We start from the raw sequence: 20,347 nt of genomic DNA, 5'->3' as shown, positions 1-20,347 counted from the left end.
AAAAAAAAAAAATCCAGGGCAGAGGGAGTCAAACTCAAAATCAGCATTAAGCAGAGATTTAGGAAGTCTTGGAATGGAAGGGAAAAAAAAATGCCATACTTCAATTAATTATGAAAAATATCAAAATATAATTAATCCTTTTATATAAAAAAGTATATTAAAGATATTAAAAACTTATATTTTAGGTATTGTGAACAAATTTTAATTTTTTTAATGATCATAAATTTAATCTAGAAAATAAGTTTGTCTTTTAATTTAGCTAGATTTTCAATTTATCATAATTATTAGAAAGTTAAAGGTTTTTTTTTTTAACAGTAATGGACAACTTTTATTCATGAAAAAGCTGAAAACCTATCTTGTAAAATCTCCCATTCTAGCATTTTTGGCAACCCAGTCAGCACATTTGTTTGCTGCTCTAGGAATATATCTAATTACACTGGAAGGATAGATTGACAAGAAACTCTTAATGTCATGAATGAAAGGCTTAACATCCCAAGGCCAAATTGAAGCTTGAGAAGAGAGTAACAGAACCAGTTGCTGAGAATCAGTTTCAACAGAGACTGGAGAAAAACCTCTATTAGCAATAAAAAGACATGCTGCTCTAAGAGCATAAGCCTTAGCTGCAAGGGGAGAATGACTGATATACTTTGCAACACAACCATCAATCAACATGCCATCTGCATTCCTCACAGTCACTCCATACATAGCATAAAAGGATTCTCCATCAAAAGACGCATCAACATTGACCTTCACGTTACAACAGAAGGAGTCCAATGGTGGCTTTGAGAGACTACCTGTCTACCAGGACGATTCTCAGAATGCCGTTGTGGAATAGCTAGATTGAGCAGTTCATCAAGAGCATTCTGAGCTTTTCTTATAGTATCACTAGGATCAAGGCGTGAAGAATTGAGCACAACATTGTTACGGGACTTCCATATATGCCAGCACAGAAGACTTGCCAGCTTTAATTCTTTTTTATCAGTTGACTTTGAAATATTGAGCATCATTTTCCACTAATCAGTAAAAGAACCAAACCCATTAACTGCAGGAATATAACCCAAAATTGAACCAAACCATGTTACATGGGCAGGAGGGCCGAAAAACAGCATGTGCTCAACTGTTTCAGGCTGGAGATGACATACAGGGCATATGGGGGATTCAGAGGACTTTCTTTTGTACAAATTGTTTCTGGTTGCTATAGTGTTGGAACTCACTCTCCAGAGTGGCTTTGGAGATTGTTTGGCTCGTCTTACTCATTACTTCCATTGGAATTGACACAGCTATAAATTCTACCAACTGAGATTTGGAATATAATGTAATAAAATATGATTGAACTGGCTTTTCATAAATTTATCTCGGTTTATTCCTAGTGAGGTTTTTTTTTTTTATTTTTTTTATTCTTATTTAAAAAAAAATTTAGGTATGAGTTTTTTTTTTTTTTTTTTTAAAAAAAAAAACCTAAACTCTTGAGATGGAGTGATTATTGGTAAATGCATAAGAATGAGTATAAATGGGTGATGACTAAAAGCAATTTTCAACTTTTGTGGTGGTCAAGTAGGGTTTTTCTCTTTTGTCGATTTGTTGAAGAAAAATAAAAAAAGATACAATAGATGTGGCAATATTTGTCGTGTTTAAATAGGTTGTGTCTTATTTTAACACGACACTATAATGCTCAACCTGAATATGATATGATTATTAATCATGTCATAAACTTTAAATTCAAATACGACTTATTTATTAAATAGATCATACGATATGATAATCCATTCAATAGATAGGTTAGCTAAATAGATCACATGACATGACCCATATAACTCATTTAATGATCTATTTATTAAACAAGTAAATTAAACAGGTCACACAATATGATTCATATAATCTGATTAATGATATATGACCTATTTATTTAAAAAAAAATTGGAGAAGGTTGCAAGGGGGGGAGGATAAGACTTGAACCTGGGTAAAATTAAATTATAATTATATTAAAATAATTGAAAAATTAATGATGTCAATAATTTATTTTATTAAATAGATCATACGATATGATAATCCATTCAATAGATAGGTTAGCTAAATAGATCACATGACATGACCCATATAACTCATTTAATGATCTATTTATTAAACAAGTAAATTAAGCAGGTCACACAATATGATTCATATAATCGATTAATGATATATGACCTATTTATTTAAAAAAATTGGAGAAGGTTGCAAGGGGAGGATAAGACTTGAACTCAGGTAAAATTAAATTATAATTATATTAAAATAATTGAAAAATTAATGATGTCAATAATTTATTTTATTAAATAGATCATACGATATGATAATCCATTCAATAGATAGGTTAGCTAAATAGATCACATGACATGACCCATATAACTCATTTAATGATCTATTTATTAAACAAGTAAATTAAACAGGTCACACAATATGATTCATATAATCTGATTAATGATATATGACCTATTTATTTAAAAAAAAATTGGAGAAGGTTGAAGGGGGGGAGGATAAGACTTGAACCTGGGTAAAATTAAATTATAATTATATTAAAATAATTGAAAAATTAATGATGTCAATAATTTATTTTATTAGTATATTTGTAGGAATTATTTTTTAATCAATACTAAATTTTTATTAAATTTATTCCCTAAATTTTATTCTTAAAGATAAATAAAATTTTGTTTTCAAATATTGACAATATTCAAAAAAAAAGAAAAATTACTATTAACCTCATATAATTTATTCATATATAAATTGAGTAGTTAAAATGAAATCAATTATAATGTTAGAATTTTTTTTTTAGTTTATTATGTAATTTGTTTAATATATATTTGAAGTAACATAATTACTTTAAAAATAATTATGATATTAATCAAGAATTTATATTTTCTTTTAATGGCAAGTATTCCATAAAAAGAAAAATATAAATTATAAGATATCGAGAGTAAATGTGACACCCCTTACCCGTTTATAGTGTAGCCGAGTAAGATATGCCACACAGTGTATGGAATACCATATTTTATCTCAATTATTTTTATCATTCCTTAATTTATTTCTTTATGGTTATGAAGTGCAATTTATGAAATTTGACTCATTTAAGTCATTTATTGAAATTATAAATTTATTTGAGGTTCCGAAAATTTTATAGAAAATTCGGCAGAATGCCTGCTAAAAATGGATAAAACAATTCTTCGGAACCTGTGAAAAAAACACTTTCAATACATCTCAATTATTCTCAAACTCCATTATATCAATATAATCTTAATATTCCTCAACCATTTCTAAAAATTTCTTCTATTTATCATTCATTCATTTCACAAGATAATCATGTACAAATCATAAATAAATACTCAATTTTCATTTATAAACACAAATTACAAATATTTGCATTAATACCAAAATATATTACATGAGTTTCAACTATATATGAGAAAATAAAAGTTTAATTACAAAATACAAACAGTACAAAATACCAAAATGGGACCTAGTGTCCTACCAATGCACTGAAATCTGTGAGGTGATACGGATACTATGCAGAACTGTGAACGGCCTCACCCTGTCTGTGGTCTACTGGGCTCTCTGTCAGTCTCTCCAGAACCTGCGTGTGGCAAAAAGCAACGCGCTAAGCAATAATGCTTAGTGGTGCCAATAATAAAATAAAAAGAACTAAAAATAAATGAACATGCAGTCTATATATTAATGTCTCATGCAGACAAATTTTTGGTAATTACTTGTAGTCTATTTATTTGGTACTTGTTATATCAATTATTTCATTAAGTTTATCAACTTCCATTTTTGGTTGTCCAAGTAACCTATATTGGATGACTGGATTGGATAAACAGGTAAACTGGCACTGGGTACCAAGTACCTCGGGCCGTTACATCATTGGTCACAATGTGTCTCTCGATGTACAACAGAACAGCTAATAAGTTGTAATAAACATTGGGCACAAGGCAAAGTATCACACTGATACTAGAATGGCTAAAAACTATAGAATCACAGAATGGCATAATGCCATATGCAGTATTGCTAACTAAACCCTATTGGTATGCCAACCTATCCAAACCAATCTTACTAGGTGTACTAGGGCACATTACAAAGTTATTAATTGAATTTTCATGTTTTACATGTAATGTTACTATTCATTTTACTATTTAGGTCAAATTATTGACTTTCCAATGCATAATAGTTACATGAGTCCTAATCACATAAATTTACCACATTTTGGTTCCCAAAAGTGTTGGCATTAGTTGCCAATCCATACTTCTAACCAATGGAGAATAAATCAAAATTTCAGTTTTTGGGTGCTAGAGTTCACTGTTCCATTAGGCCATTCTACAGTGAGAATTTGGCCAAGTGTTCTCAATCAAAGTTGTTCTTTATTGTGTCTAGTTACATTTCACTTTTTGATCACCCCATTTAAAGTTTTCTAGCTCAAGTTATGGCTATTGCACCATAACTGGTCGGATTGCCTTTACCCAGAATTTCTAGGCAATTTTTGGTTCTGCCAGATTTGATAGTCCAACTTTGGCTAGCAATTTCATTTAGTTAAGTCCAGAATTTGAGTTTGTGTTCTACATGAAAGTTGTTCTAAATTGCCTCAGCTTTCCATTGATATAAATTTCAGGTCAATTGGACCTTTCTACACTGAGTTATGATCAAATGAATGAACACTGTTCATTTGGTCATTTTGCCCAGGCAGAACTGGTGTACCCGGATTTGGTCAATTTTTAGGGTATCCTAAGTTTAGTTTCTGGACAAGGTTCCTTCATCAAAGTTGTGCCATTATGTGTCCAATTGGCCTTGCACTAATTGAACCTACACAACCCAAGTTATAGCTGCCCAAACATGTTGGACTCACATCCAGACCTGCAGGGCACTCAAGGCAGCACACCCAACCTCAAATCCAAAGCTACCATTCACTTCAATTCCTCATCATACACAGCCAAATGGTCACTAATTGACCATTACAACATTAAATTAAGTTCAGTTACATCAACCTCCAAAATTGAGTTTCAAAACCCTAACCCTAATTGACCAAGCATTCAATTCATGCATCTTACTCTTAATTACTATACTAATCATATAATTTATACTAGGGACAGCTAATATGTCACTTTAAATCAAAGAATTCTCCTAACCCTAACTTATGTCAAGGCTGCTGAAATTTAGAGGAGAGCATGCAAGAGGTTCTCATGCATTTCACTTACAATTTCTTACTTAAATTAAACACCTAAGCATAAATTAAGAGAGGGAATAGAAAATTAGTCACTAACCTTATTATAGCTCCCTCTTAACCTTGGTAAGCTTTAAGATTTGTCCCTCTAATGGCTGCCTAAAGGTGAATTAGGGTGTGAGGAGGAGTTTTAATGAAGAGAGGTTAGGGTTTTGTGGTGGGATGAAGTGGGAATCAAGCTTGCAATGTAAGCTTCAATGGAGGTTTTAGTGTGAGAGGGTTTCGACTGAAGAAGAAGAGAAGACAATCTGATTTTTATTTTTTTATTTTATCCCTTTTTAAGTGTTTTATGAATTCTTGGTAAGTGGTGATTGGCTAAAAGCATTTTAATGACATCATATTATGTTATAATGGAGTTTTTATTTCATTTTTTTGTTTTCTTTTCTTTTCTTCTTTAATTACTCATTTTTAATTAAATTTTTAGCAATATTTATTCATATTTTATGTCGTAATAATTATTTATTTAACTGGACAAGTTGGCCAAAAATCATCTCTGAAGACGAAATGACCAAAATGCCCTTCGTTTTGCTTAACAGACTAAAATTGTCTGTACCGATCTAAAAATTTTTCTGAGCATTTTCTTGGCATTCTAATGCCATCAAAACCTCAATGACTCTTCTTTGGAGTCCCAAAAATTATTTCATGAATTTTCTCCTGGGTTTAGGGCTTCTAGCTGCGAAGACCGCAACTTCCCACTAGGTTACCCATTGCTAGGGCACTGGCTCATTTAACTTGGTTGTATTTTATTTCTAAAATTTTTTCTACATTTTTCTTGTTAATATTTGAGTTAATTATGGCTCCTCACTTTAGTCTAAATATTTTTCTAGACGTTCTAGCTATCCGAACCAGCACCGGTCATCTAAACAGTAAAATGTACGGAATTGCTATAGTGAGAGTGTTACAGTAAAGTAATATTTTTAATTATAAATGAAAAGGATCACAATAGGTTCAAATGGATTAAAATAAAATAGGTTAATCTGATAACTCGATTAAATAAATGGGTAGTTGCACTTCTTCTTGGGTTAAAAGGATCAACCCAATTAAACCCTTATTTTTAGCATGTCACCCATTTATGACCTGAACCTGTTTATGCTGAATCCAAAGCCATATGTGTCGAATTTTGTAGTGTAAAAAATTGCAAGCTTTAGTAGCAGCCACGACAAAAGATGCATGAAGAGGCATTTTTTTTTTAATTTTTAATATATGCCCATATAAGCTTCCTAATGCAAACCAATGCAAACCAAATGAGAAAGTGAACTAGAAAGGGAAGAAACATAGAAGAACATAAAAATTTAAGGAAGCAATGGATGAACAGAGAGAAAAATCAAGACTTCATTCATATTATCCACTATTGTGCAAAATCTCGCAAGTGCATGAATCGTCAACAAGTAATAAAGTGATGAATGAGTATCGTTCCTATAAGGAACTGAGTGACTACTAAACTAAACAACAATTTTAACTATTTAGACTATCGAATATGAGGATAAGAAATTTTAAAATTAAAATAACTGAAACCAATAAAGTAAAGGTAAGCAAAGTAGATTTGACTAAAGAAAGCAAATCCAGAATTAGGGGTTCACACCTCAACCTATTACAGATCTAATTTCATTCATTCAATAAATTGGAAGGTTGTTACTTTGAACGAAATTAATCCTAAACTATCTTAAGTCCTCTCTCAAGACACTCAAGTTGTATTTCAATTAACCTAAACACTACTTTCATGGCAATCAATCTTAATTAAGATCCTTTAAGCTCTTTGATTAATTGTGCACTCCACATAAAATTTCAGTCTATCTCTAGATCAAAAACCCTAAGTTCAATATCTTGATTTTCTAATTTAATATTTACCTTTCAGTCCTTCAATTAATATCTAGAATCATAACTAAGTGGAGATCTACACATAGCATGCATTAAGATCACAAGAAATTGAATCAAAGAACAAGATTCCAAATTTATTAAATAAAATCAATATAAATCCATAGTAGAATAGAAAGTGTTATATTCATAAAATAAAATAACAATGATAAAATATCTGAAGAAATAAAGCAAAGAAACCCCATGTAGAAGACTTTGTAGCTTTGAACTTTTGGTACTTAGGGTGTAAATCTCTCTTTAGAATCTTGTGTAAATGTTTCCAAATTATTGAAAACCTAGGTTAAAATGTACAGAATGTGATCCTTGGCTTGTTCCTGACTTCCTATATTTATATATGGTATAAAAACCTTCAATTCAGAGTCCTAGAGGCTTTAGAAGTCTATCCGAGTCGAGCAAAATAGAGTTGGAGTCGATTTGGGGTTTGAGCTTAGGCAATTTACACAGCCCATGTATCATTACACGGGGTAAGCCGTGTAACTCTTTGGAGCTTTGGAGGTCTTCATCAATTGGGGTGGCAGAAGATTACATAGGCTAAGGACCATTACACAGGTCCCTTTACACGGCCCGTGTAAATGCTCTCTCTTGGCAAACTTCAGGCAGCTTGTTACATAGGGCAGGTGTCCCAGTGCACGGCCTGTGCTTTTCTCCGCAGTGCATGGCTTGTCCTTTTTGACTTCCTAACTTGTCCAATTGTCTTCTAGGCCTTGGGATTGTATGAAATCACCTGATAAAATACACAAATCAAGAAATTAAGCTAGAGTAACTCAAAATCGTAAAATGCAATGAAACTAACTAAAAATTATGCAATTAACTAACAAAATGCCAATGAAATGTAATAAAAAGTACCTTCAAATTCCTATATAATATAACTGTATCAAATACCCCTAAACTCAAACATTTGCTTATTGAAGTTTAAGAAAAACACATTAGGTTTCTTTGCTTTCCTAGAATTACAACAAAAAACTCAACTTGCATACAATTGGACTCTTAATAACCACATTCCAATTCCCTATCTTCAAGGTATAAAAGAATCAATGATTGCTTGTTGAAAATCCATCTTCCTTATAAAGTGTCAACTAATCATTCCAATTACAAGACTATTAATAAGTCATAAAGAAATTATCTCACTAAGATAGATTCAAAAAACAATCACTAATTTAAAATGCCTCCATCATGAATGATTGTATATAAGATGAAGGAGTATATCCCCAACCCTATAGGTATATCTCAATTTTCTTTCTCTACTAATATAGTATACACTTTTTAAAAGACCAAAAGGTCTTTTATAAGGTTATAATGGGGCTAGAGGGTGATAAATGTTGCTACCAATGAAAAAGGATTAAGGAATGCAAAATATGAGAAGAAACATCTTGTAAAAGATCAATGCATACTAAATTTTGACTTTCCTATTTGCACATGGAGAAGAGGAGCCTTTTAAGAACTTTGAATCTTAATGTCATGATGCTTCCTTTTGGTGTTTTAATAGGGACTTTTGCATTTGAATTGACTTTTGTTTATGGCTTTTATCCCATTCTAGTGCCTACCCCCAATTCATTCTTTTTACTAGTTTAGAAGTGCACTCCCGCCCCACCCCCGGGCCCCCCCCCCCCTTCCTTTTTTTTTTTTTTATAGCATACTTATGTCAAGCCTACATTTACTCCTTTCCTCTTCTTTATATGTACCTAATGTGCTTTTCACCTTGCATTTTGACTTTTCTCATAAGGTTAGGATACGTGTTTAGGTTAAGGGCCACGTAAATATTGAGGTTTAGCAAAGAACATATAAAAGTAAAATGTAGGCTCAAATTGGCTATAAGGGATAATTTAGATTAAGGGTGGCTAAGGTTTTAATGAGGTTAATAACCAGGAATGCCTAAATCATCTTTTTCTTAAGTGCATACTAGGATTTTGCCTCGATAGATTAAAGAAATTTATTCTAGGGTTGTTGAGGCATACCTAAGCTTGTTCACATTCTAAGAATTTTCTCCTAACTTTGCAAATTGAATGTGACAAACTAATACTTATGAATTAGTTTACTTAGTCTTGCTCCACTTAGAAGATAAATTTTTCACAAAAAAATTTAGCCTATTAACACATTAGAGAATAATTATTTGCTAATTGAAGTTTTAGTCATGTTTCTAAGAAAAGTTTGAAAAATTTTAAAGGATTTTGAAATTTTGATACACGAGTATAATAGAGGCATGAAAAGGTAATGCATATGAAAATGCAAAAGTTAACTAAAATGCATATGAAAATGCAAAAGTTAACTAAAATGCACTGAAAATGCAAGAAATTGCACATAGCCTAAAACTCACACTTTACATTATCTTTAATGGCAATATAATATAACATGTAAGCTATATAAAATTGATAAGGCGTAATAGATACAATCAGCAAAGCAAATATATATATATATATATATATATATACGAGGAAATATACTAATGTCTAACAAAATTGACTAGTGCTAGGCGTATGGCTGTACATAATCCAAAAGGTATCATAATCTAGTCATCCAAGTATAGAATGTCTCCGAAGGTGAGGAGGGTCCACTCTTTTCTTGTCTCTCTAAGAGCATATCAACCTTGTTGTGTGTTTCTTAGAGGCTATCCTCTAAGTCTCAGAATCGTTGGGTGAAGGTATGTTCCATCCTCTATAAGAATGCAAGGACAGGATCAGTGGGAGGTGGTGTGAAGGGTGGGACTCAAGCTAGTGAGGCTTTGAGTACTGGGTCGGGACCCTCATATTGCTACTACACCATAAGTTGCTCTTCTTCTGGCTATTGCTGTGCTCCTAATGACTCGCACGCTCCTATGGCTTTAGGTACTACATTCCCATGTTCATCTATAAGGAGGAATGTGTCTTCGACCCTCCTGTAGATTCCCATGGAGATGTAAATGGTTGCATCTATCCTAGTCATCCTTGTGATAGGATGCAATCGTACATGAGAGAAAATAAAGCCGCAGTGCATTACTATGGTGATGATGAAGCCACCATTCACTATGTGTCTGGTGGCTTGGTAAGAGATCCTCTTGAAGTGCTGGCATAAAAAATATCCAATGCTATATCTCTGGCTGTGAACCATGAACCAAAGAAAGAATAACTCATTGGTGTTCACCATGCCTAAGTTGTCTCCTTGCCCCATAATGGTATGAGCGGCTAGGCGGTGAAGATATCGCAGTGCTGGGTTTGTGAGCCCTAAAGATTTAGAGCGGCTTGGATGGTCCTCCGATGCATCTGGTGCAATAGTCCTCTAGAAGGTGATTTTTTTTTTTTATAGACTACTCTATTTAGTGAGATTTCTTGGAGGCCGGTGCTATCAAACCTAAATATGGCATTGAACTCATTTATGTTCAATACCCGGTCCACTCTTAGAACTCAAAACTAGATTTGTCCTCTATTTCACTCTATCCATAAGCACAAGTTGGCTTGGAAGCTTCCTAATAATTCCAATGTGAGGTCACAATGGTGGGGAATTACAATGTGACAAAGCGTTCCCATCCTATGTTACGCAAAAAGGTATCTACCCGCACCCTTATCCCCATTTCTCCAAGATACCGTTGTCAAGATATTTGGTGGGGGTTATCTTGTGCTCCAAAAGGTGAAGGGCAAGAGCTTTGTGGTGTGCATCTTTGAATGGCCATGCCAATTCACAGTCTTGATGTGGTGGTGCCTTTGGTGGTACTTATGGGTGTTTTTGTTGGGGTTGGGGTTGTGGTTAAGGTTGGGGTTGTTCCTCCTTCCTTCTTGTTTGCCTTATTCTTTAGCGTGATGGAGGGGAGGGTGAATTGTTTATTACGTGTAAGGAAGAGGGATGGTGAGCCACTCTTTTTGCTAGAGCCATAGAGAAGGTATGTGATTCTTTAATCGAGGTTTGGAAGAGGGTTTTGTGAGGGAAAGGGATTTGAGAGAATTTAGAGAGGTAGAAGAGTGTAGCTGTAATGGTTTGGAAGGGTTTTGGGTATTAAATAAGGGTTTAGGGTCAGTTGGGGATTGGGACATAACTTTTTGCACGAAACGATATAAATTTAAAAAAAAGGGCTGTAACATTTTACACTGGCCCATGTAGCGTTACACGGGTCACCTCGTACAACTTTCTATCCACTTTTATGTATTTTTTTAAAAAATTTTTGCTCAACTAATTACACGGCCTAAGTAAGGTTACACAGGTCACCCCGTGTAACTTTTTGGGCTTCAATTTTAAATTTGCTTTTCGACCCTTTGGTTACACGAAGCATGCATGAATGCACAGGGTATGTGACACCCCTTACCCGTCTATAGTGTAGCCGAGCAAAGTATGTCACACTTGGTGCCGGAGCGCCTTGACTTATCTTATTACTTCCTAATTATCACATTTTATTTTATTAAATTTAAATCTAATTATTTTGTAGGAGAAACTGATAGAGTTTCCCCTAATTTATTAGTAATTTTGATGATTTCCCACTTGTTAAAATTATCAATAATATATGTATTCAGTAATATAAATTCTTTCTCATATTCTATTCCAATGTGTCATTTCAACATTGCCATTCATAATTTCAAACATTCTATACATAAATAAATTTATCATCACATTCATAAAAGAAATACTCAATCTTCATTAATCTGCATAATTTATAATAATTATAAAGATTCATAATTTACAATACAAAATGAATACATACTACAAAATACAAAACTTCTAACAAGCCTAATGGGTCCTACCCAAAATGTACTGTAGTGGAGGTGACACCGTACACAATGTAGATCTGACTCTCACCCAGTCTGAGGTCTGCTGGGTTCTCGCTTTGTGTCTCCAGTGCCTATGCGTGGCAAAAGCAATGGGCTAAGCAATACAGCTTAGTGGTGCTAACATAAAATAAAAATAAATTAAAATAATTAAATATGCAAAAATTATTATATTATTTTATGCAGACTGAATTTTTGATAATTATTCGTAATATTATTCATTTAGTACTTTTTATGTTCATTATTTAGTTATAAATTATTAAGACTTATTTTGGTTGCCCAAGTAACCTATACCAGTGACTGGACTGGATAAACGGGTAAACTGGCACTGGGTACCAAGTACTACTAGGTGTGCAATAGAATGGCTAATAAGCCATAATAACTATCAGGTACAAGACCAAGTATATCAAGTGTATCAAAATGGCTAAAAGCCATAATATCACAAAATTGCACTATATGTCATAAATCACGAAATGGCTTGAAGCCATATGCAGTACTGCTATCAGAACCCTATTGGCATGCCAACCTATCCAAACCAATCATACTAGGCATATTAGGGCATATTACAAAGTTAATTGTTTAATTCTTTGCATTTGAGGTTTGGTGGTTACTATTTACCTTATTATTCATGCAAAAAATTTGAATTTTTCATAATTAATAGGTAGGCAAGTTCAAATTACACTAAAATACCACATTTTGGGTTTTACATATGTTGGCATTGGTTGCCAATTTTGATTCAAAGCTCACTGGAAGTTATTTCAAATTTTTAGATTTGGTTACTTAAGTTTACTATTCCATTGGACCAGTCTACATTGAGAATTTAGCTAAACCTTCATCATCAAAGTTTTTCATTAATGTGTCTATTTTAATTCCCTTTTTGAATCACTCCATTTGGAGTTTTGTAGCTCAAGTTATGGCATTTTTACCATAACTGGCTGGATTGGTACATTCCCAGATTTTCTGGGCAAAATAGGTTCTGACAGTTTTAGTGTCCTAAATTTGGCTAGCAATTTGATTTGGTTATGGTCAGAATTTGGGTTTTTATTCTCCATGAAAGTTGTTCTAAATTGTCTAAGCTTTCCATAGGTTTAAGAATCAGGTCATTTAGACTTCTCTACACAAAGTTGTGGCCAATTGAACAAACACTGTTCATTTGGTCATTTTCCAGGTTCAGAATTTTGGTTACCTGGATTTAGGCAAATTTTAGGTTACCTTAAGTTGGTTTTCTGAGCAGAGTCTCTTCATAAAAAATGTAGCATTATGTCCCTAGTTTCACTTCCAATTAGCCTTGTACCAATTGAAGCTACACAAATCATGTTAGGGCTGCCCAAACCCACTGGACTCCAGTCTAGAATTCCTAGCACATAGGGCAGCCTATCCCTTTCACCATTCAATGCCACAATTCATTCCAAATTAAGGTCAATTCACCTCAAATGGTCACTAATTGACCATTAAAACATCAATTCATCATCAATTGCATAATTCCCCAATTTTTGGGTTCAAAACCCTAATCACAATTCCCCAATTTCTCATAACATAAGCAATTCACCTTATACTTCATATATATGCTCATAACCAAACTAGAATTCAAGTTTTAAATTGAATTACACACCCAAATTCTTCTCCCTACTCTGGCTGCTAAAAATTTAAGGTGATTTTAACATGCATAATTTGTTTTAATTTGTACCATTTCCCACTTAATTCATGCTCCTAACATAAAATATAAAGAGAAAGAGAAAGGAATTGGCACTAACCTTGCTAGTCAATTTCAAAGCTTGTTAAACCTCTTTCTTTCCTCTTCTTTTTACTGTCTCAAGCTTGCTCAAAGTGCAAGGATTAATTTTAGTGAAGACAAGAAGGAGTTTTATGGTGAATTCAAGTGGGAGATGAAGCTTTGTTGAAAGAAAAATAGTGGAGATTCTAGAGTGAGGTTCGGCCAGCTTGGTGAAGGGAGGAAGACAACTGAATTTTTGTTTTATTTTATCTCTTTTTAATGGTTTTATGAGTGCTTGTCTAAATGTGATTGGTGGGAGATTTTAAATGACATCTTTATTATGTCATAATTAAGTTTTTATTTTCTTTTGATTTGTATTTTCTTTTCTTCATTCTTTTATCATTTTTAATTAAATTTTTAGTAATATTTATTTATATTTTAGGACATTAACCTCACTCACTTAAATGGACAAGTTGGTAAAAAATTATCTCTGGAGATGAAATGACCAAAATGTCATTCGTTTTGCTTATCGAGTTGAATTTATCTCTATCGATTTAGAAAATTTTCTTGGCATTCTTTTATCATCTAAGGTTCAATAACTCTTCACTGGAGTCCCAAAAATTATTTTACAGGGTTTCCCGATGGGTCTAGGGTTGGCAACTGTCTTTACAGCTGCTTTCCGTTAGGGTTACCCATCGCCGGAGCTATGACTCATTTAACCTTAGTGCTTTTCATTGCTTAAAATTTTCCTTAATTTTTATTATCATTATTTAGTTTATTTATGACTCCTCACTCTAGTTTAAATATAGTTCCAAATATTCTAGCTATTCAAATAGACATTAGTCATCAGAACAGTAGAATGTATAGACTATCTAAAGTGAGGGTGTTAGAGCTCTTCCCCTCTAATAAAAATTTCGTCCTCGAAATTTATCTGATGCAAATAGTTGAGGGAACTGTTGCATCATCGTCTCTTCACTTTCCCAAGTTGCCTCCTCGGTGTTGTGGTGCCTCCAAAGCACTTTCACCAGTGGAATCTGCTTGTTTCGCAGTTTTTTTACTTCCCGAGCCAGGATCCTTATGGGTTCCTCTTCATATGTCAAATCTAGTTGGATTTCTATTTCTTCCATGGAGATGACATATGACGGGTCTGATCTGTACCTTCTCAGCATGGATACATGAAACATATTATGGATCTTGTCCAGCTCTGTTGGTAAAGCTAGCCTGCAGACTATTAGACCCACACGTTCAATAACTTCATATGGGCCAATGAACCTAGGCCTTAACTTACCCTTTCTCCCAAACCTCAATACCTTTTTCCATGGTGAGACTTTAAGAAACACCTTATTGCCAACTTCATATTCTATATCTTTTCTTTTCAAGTCAGCATAAAACTTCTGTCTGTCTAAGGCAACCTTCAAATTAGCTTTGATTAACTTCACTTTCTCCTCAGTCTGTTTCACCAAGTCTGGCCCACAAGCTTATCTTCAACCAGTTCAATCCAGCACAATGGTGTTCTGCACTTCCTCCCATACGATGCCTCATATGGAGCCATCTGAATGCTACTCTAGTAGCTATTGTTGTAAGCAAATTCTCCCAATGGGAGGTATTTATCCTAACTTCCCTCAAACTCAATAACACAACTCCTTAGCATATCCTCAAGCACCTACCACATATTTCATGTTATTACTATCATTTCAATTTAATATTTATACTAATTCAATGAGTTTTAAGTTTTACCTGAACCACTTGTTCCGACTATCCATCCGTTTGAGGATGAAAAGCCGTGCTAAAATGGAGTTGTGTGCCCAAGGCTTCTTGCAACTTCTTCCAAAATCTTGATGTGAACCTTGGGCCTCTATCAAATATAATGGAGAGTAGGATTCCATGCAGTCTAACAATCTCGCTGATATATAACTCTGCTAGCTTCTCAAGTGAGTAGTCAATTCTAACTGGCAGAAAATGTGCTGATTTCGTCAATCTATCTACTATCACCCATACTGCATCATGCTTCTTCTGGGTGAGTGGTAGACCACTAACGAAATCCATGGTGACCTGATCCCATTTCCATTCAGGTATGCTTATGGGTTGTAACAAACCTGATGGAACTTGGTGTTTTGCCTTGACTTATTGACAGGTCAAGCATCTAGTTACATAGTCAGCTATGTCCTTCTTCATACCCGGCCACTAATAATGAGGCTTCAGATCATGGTACATTTTTGTGCTTTCTGGGTGCATAGCATAAACACTGTGATGTGCTTCTTTCAGAATACTGGTCTTCAATTTCCCATTATCTGGTATACATATTCTTCCTTTATAGTACCCACACCTATCTTTTTTTAACTCAAATTCAGTCTCCTTCCCTTCTGTAATTGCCCATAATAGCTATTAACTTCTTATCTACCTTCTGCCCATCTTGTATCTGCTGTAGCAGGTTTGGCTTCACTTGCAACTCAGCCAAAATAGCTCCATCATGAGCTAAGGATAAACGGGCATGCAATGATCTCAATGCTGCAATGGACTTTCTGCTTACGGCATCAACAACTACATTTGCCTTCCTAGGGTGGGTAGTCTATCACACAATTATAGTCCTTCAGGAACTCAATCCATCGCCTCTGTCTAAGGTTAAACTCCTTCTGGGTTGGCAAGTATTTCAAACTTTTATGGTCTGTGTGTATGTAGCACTGTTCACCATATAATTAGTGCCTCCATATCTTTAGTGCAAATATGATCACTGCTAATTCAAGATCATGGGTGGGGTAGTTCTTTTCATGTGGCCTTAATTGCCTGGAAGCATAGGCGACCACTTTCCCTTCTTGTATCAAAACACACCCTAGCCCATTATGTGAGGCATCACTGTAGACCACAAAGTCTTTTCCCATCACTGGCTGTGTTAACACTGGTGCCTCTAATTACATAGCCTTTAACCTCTTAAAACTGGCTTGACACTTGTCATTCCAGTCAAATTTGACATTTTTATGTAGCAACTTGGTCAATGGAGCAGCTATTAGAGAAAACCCCTTTATAAACCTTCTGTAGTAACCAGCTAGCCCCAAGAAGCTTCTGACCTCAGTTGCATTTCTAGGAGGCTTCCATTCCATTACTGCTTCAATTTTCTTGGGATCCACTCAAATCCCATCAGTTGATACTATGTGTCCAAGAAAGGAGATCTCATTCAACCAGAAGTCACACTTGAACAACTTGGCATACAGCTTCTTCTTTCTCAGAGTTTGCAGAAAAATCCTTAAATGTTCATCATGTTCTTCTCTGTTCTTAGAATACACCAGTATATCATCAATGAAGACCACTACAAACCGATCTAAGTATGGATGGAAGATACGGTTCATAAGGTTCATAAAAGCTGCTGGTGCATTGGTCAACCCAAAAAGCATCACCAGAAATTTACAATGCCTATACCAGATCCTGAATGCAGTCTTAGGAACATTTGCATCCTTCACCCTCAGCTGATGATACCCTGATCTGAGATCAATCTTGAAAAATATGCCTGCTCCCTTCAATTGATCAAACAGATCATCAATTCTGGGTAATGGGTACTTGTTCTTCACAGTCACTTTGTTTAACTACCGGTAATCAATGCATAGCCTTAGTGTCCCATCCTTCATCTTCACAAACAGCATCGGAGCTTTCCACGGTGACACACTAGGGCGTATGAACCCCTTATCCAGTAACTCCTGCAACTGGATTTTCAACTCCTTCAATTCAGTGGGTGCCATCCTATAAGGAGAAATTGAGATCGACGCTGTACCCGGCATTATCTCAATAGCAAATTTTACTTCCCTTTTGTAACACCCTCGTTTGCATAGCCTGGTAGATTTCACTGTTCCGGTGACCGGTGTCGGTCCGGACAATTAAGGAGATTAGAACCACACTTAAGACAACTAGAGAAGCTATAAACACAAATAATTAGTAATGTCCAATTAGTTAAGCATAAATAAGAAAAACAAAACAGAACAAGTTAAACTAGCTGAGAGTCACAGCAATGGGTGACCTTCTCGGGAATGACTGCGAAGTCATTTTAAACTCAAATTTCGAACCGTAAAATGTGACGCTACGGTCCTTAGGACCCTTATGAACACAGTGGAAAAGAGAAAATCACAAAAAAGAACTGTTAAGCTAGTCAAATAATTAGGTCAGGGAGCCGGAAGAAATATGGAATTATTTGCAAACCGGGATGAACCGACGAGGGGCAATTTGGTCAATTGACCTGGAGAGCTGACTCCTGACCTAACTGTAAAAAAAAATCGGAGAAAAGAAAATTTCAGAATTGAAAATTAAATTAAAGAACTAATAGAAAAATATAAAAAAAAAGAGAGGAAAATCAAAAAGTAAAAAGGTGATGACATCATGCATGACCTCATGCATGATGCCATAACTAAATTAATTAATTTAGATTTTGTGGTCTTCCTTAACTAAAATAAATAAAGAAAAGAAAAGAAAAAAAAACAAAACAAAAAAATCTCTTCTTCTTCTCCATTCTTGCTGCCTCCCATTTCCCTCTCCCTCACCATAGTTAAATCCTCCATTAAAGCTTGTGTGTAAGCTTTTAAAAACCCAAATTTTCCCACAAACTCCTCAAAAATTTTGCATTACACCTTGTTCTTGCAACTTGGAAAGGAGAACTAAGGAAAGAAAAGTGAAGAAAGTGAAAGATTTGAAGATTGAAAATTCAAGGAAAGGTTAGTAAGCTAAACTTGAAATTTCTAGTTGAATTAATTGTGTTTATAGTTCAATTAATTAGAATTATGCTTAAAATGAAAAGAAATTAATTGTTGGAGGATTAAAGAAAAACTCATCTAGCTAGGGTTTTGATGTGTGTGCATGAATTTGATGGACTTAAAGGTGTATATGAGCTTGATAGAGTTAAAGAAGCATGTATATAGGCATTGAATTGGTTAAATGAAACAACTTAGTGAGTTAGGGTTTTGGGACTTAGGGTTTGTGAACCAAAAATATAAGAAATGAGTAAATGGTGTCTTGGACCTATTGTGAAGTGAAAAATGGTCAATAATGACCAAAAGAGATGTGTGGGAATTGTTAGAATGGAAGTCAAATTCGTAGGGTAAATGGTCATGCTGCTGGCAGCATGACCAAGCCAACTTTGAATGACCAAAACGGAAATTTTACAAGTCCAATTGATATTCCACCAATTGGGGATGAAAATAGACATAAAATGACACAATTTTTATTAAGGAACCATGCCCAAAAACTGACCAAAACCTAATGAACCAATTGACCAAAGTTGGTTAAGAGCAGTCTGCCACTGCACAAACTGACCAAATGAACAGTATTTGTTCATTTGGTCATAACTCGAGCTAGGAAGGTCAAAATGACCTGAAATGTTACCAGTAATTAGATAAGATATAGATATAAAACTTTCATGAAGAACACCAACCCAAATTATGCCATTAACCTAATCAAATTATTGAGCAAAGTTGAGTTACTGAACCTGCAAAACTGCAGATTTCCATTTGAACAGTAAAGTTCCAATGGCTATAACTCTCTCTAGAAAACTCCGATTTAGGCGATTCTTGAACCGATGGAAACCTAAGACATAGTAGAACATTTCATATGAAGAAAGTTAGACCAAATTATGAACTTAACTTGATCAAATTAATGACCAAATTTGGATCAAAATCTGCCAGAACCCAAAATCTCAGCATGAACAGTGCAAGTGAACAGTATTTTTATTTTGGCCATAACTTGAGCTACAAAACTTCGATTGAGGTGATCCAAAAATGATAATACACTTAAGACAATAAGGAACATTTTCTATGAAGGAAGTTTTGTCAAATTCTAACAGTAGATCGACCAATGGAACAGTGCAACTTCGAAGCACCAAAACCGAAAATTAGCAATTTTGCCAAAATGACCTAAGCTTTGAGAAAATGACCAAAACCAACAAGTTTAATGACCAAAATGTGGTATGTGGGTGAAGTTGGAGTTCCCATACCTATTAAGCCTTAGAAAGTCAATAATTTGACTTGAATAGTGCAGTGAATAGTAACCCGAAACACAAAATTTCAAGAACGTCGAATTTAACACGTTAGAACTAGGTAAATGTGAAGTTAAATTTATTTTGGATTTATGTTAAGTTCTAGTACTGAAACATTATAAAATTGTGTATTTCAGTTGAAAAGAATACCGGGAAGGAACCCGAGGAATCGAGTCGAGGCTAAGGGGCGACTTGTTTGAGGTTTGTGCACAACGTATACTTTTTAATAATCATCTTTTGCATACTATTTTGAATAATGTGAAATATTGGATTATGGCATTCTTATGATGTTTGATTTAAATTGTTGAAATTTATTATGTATATTTGAAATGACAATGTTTAGCAAATTGTTAAGATAAGTTTTGAAACCACAGTATCATGACCACATATTTGAACACCTCACTAGCACGACTAGTGGGGGTAATTAGTTTCGAATTTTGATTCCTTCTCTGGAGAAGTGTTGAGGTGTGCCAGTAGAAGAGGATGTGAATGGATATCCATATATTTGAGCTAGCTAGCCTTGTGATGTGATTTCTCTTTAGCCTCTGGCTATTGAGATTCTATTTGTTTCGAATGGCGTGATCTAACTATGGGTTTTATGAAATGTGTTTTGATACTTCGAAATGAACCTGGTTTGCATTAAAACCTCATAATTCATGTTTTGTGTTTAATGCTCATGTTTAGTGTCACACCTTACCCCTCCGTAAGGCATAACATGATCCCGTAGAATACTTAATGAACTACCGAACTTCACCTACCGATAACTCATTAAGTACCCTACA

The 20,347-nt window shown here is 34.4% G+C and overlaps 1 protein-coding gene across 1 annotated transcript; it reads right to left on the bottom strand.

Annotated features, from left to right (window-relative positions):
* Nucleotides 1-351: 351 nt before the first annotated feature.
* On the bottom strand, nucleotides 352-1,007 carry LOC131172141 (uncharacterized). The gene is made up of 2 exons (XM_058133095.1): nucleotides 795-1,007; nucleotides 352-747 (listed from the first exon to the last, which is right to left on the bottom strand). Exons 1-2 carry the CDS (start codon nucleotides 1,005-1,007, stop codon nucleotides 352-354), a joined length of 609 nt encoding a protein of 202 aa, XP_057989078.1.
* Between the last annotated feature and the right edge of the window lie 19,340 nt (nucleotides 1,008-20,347).

This window comes from Hevea brasiliensis, chromosome 13 (assembly GCF_030052815.1).
Source record: "Hevea brasiliensis isolate MT/VB/25A 57/8 chromosome 13, ASM3005281v1, whole genome shotgun sequence".
Classification (NCBI taxonomy): domain Eukaryota; kingdom Viridiplantae; phylum Streptophyta; class Magnoliopsida; order Malpighiales; family Euphorbiaceae; genus Hevea; species Hevea brasiliensis.
Note: the sequence above shows the minus strand (reverse complement) of the source record. Positions and strands in the feature narration are given on the sequence as shown.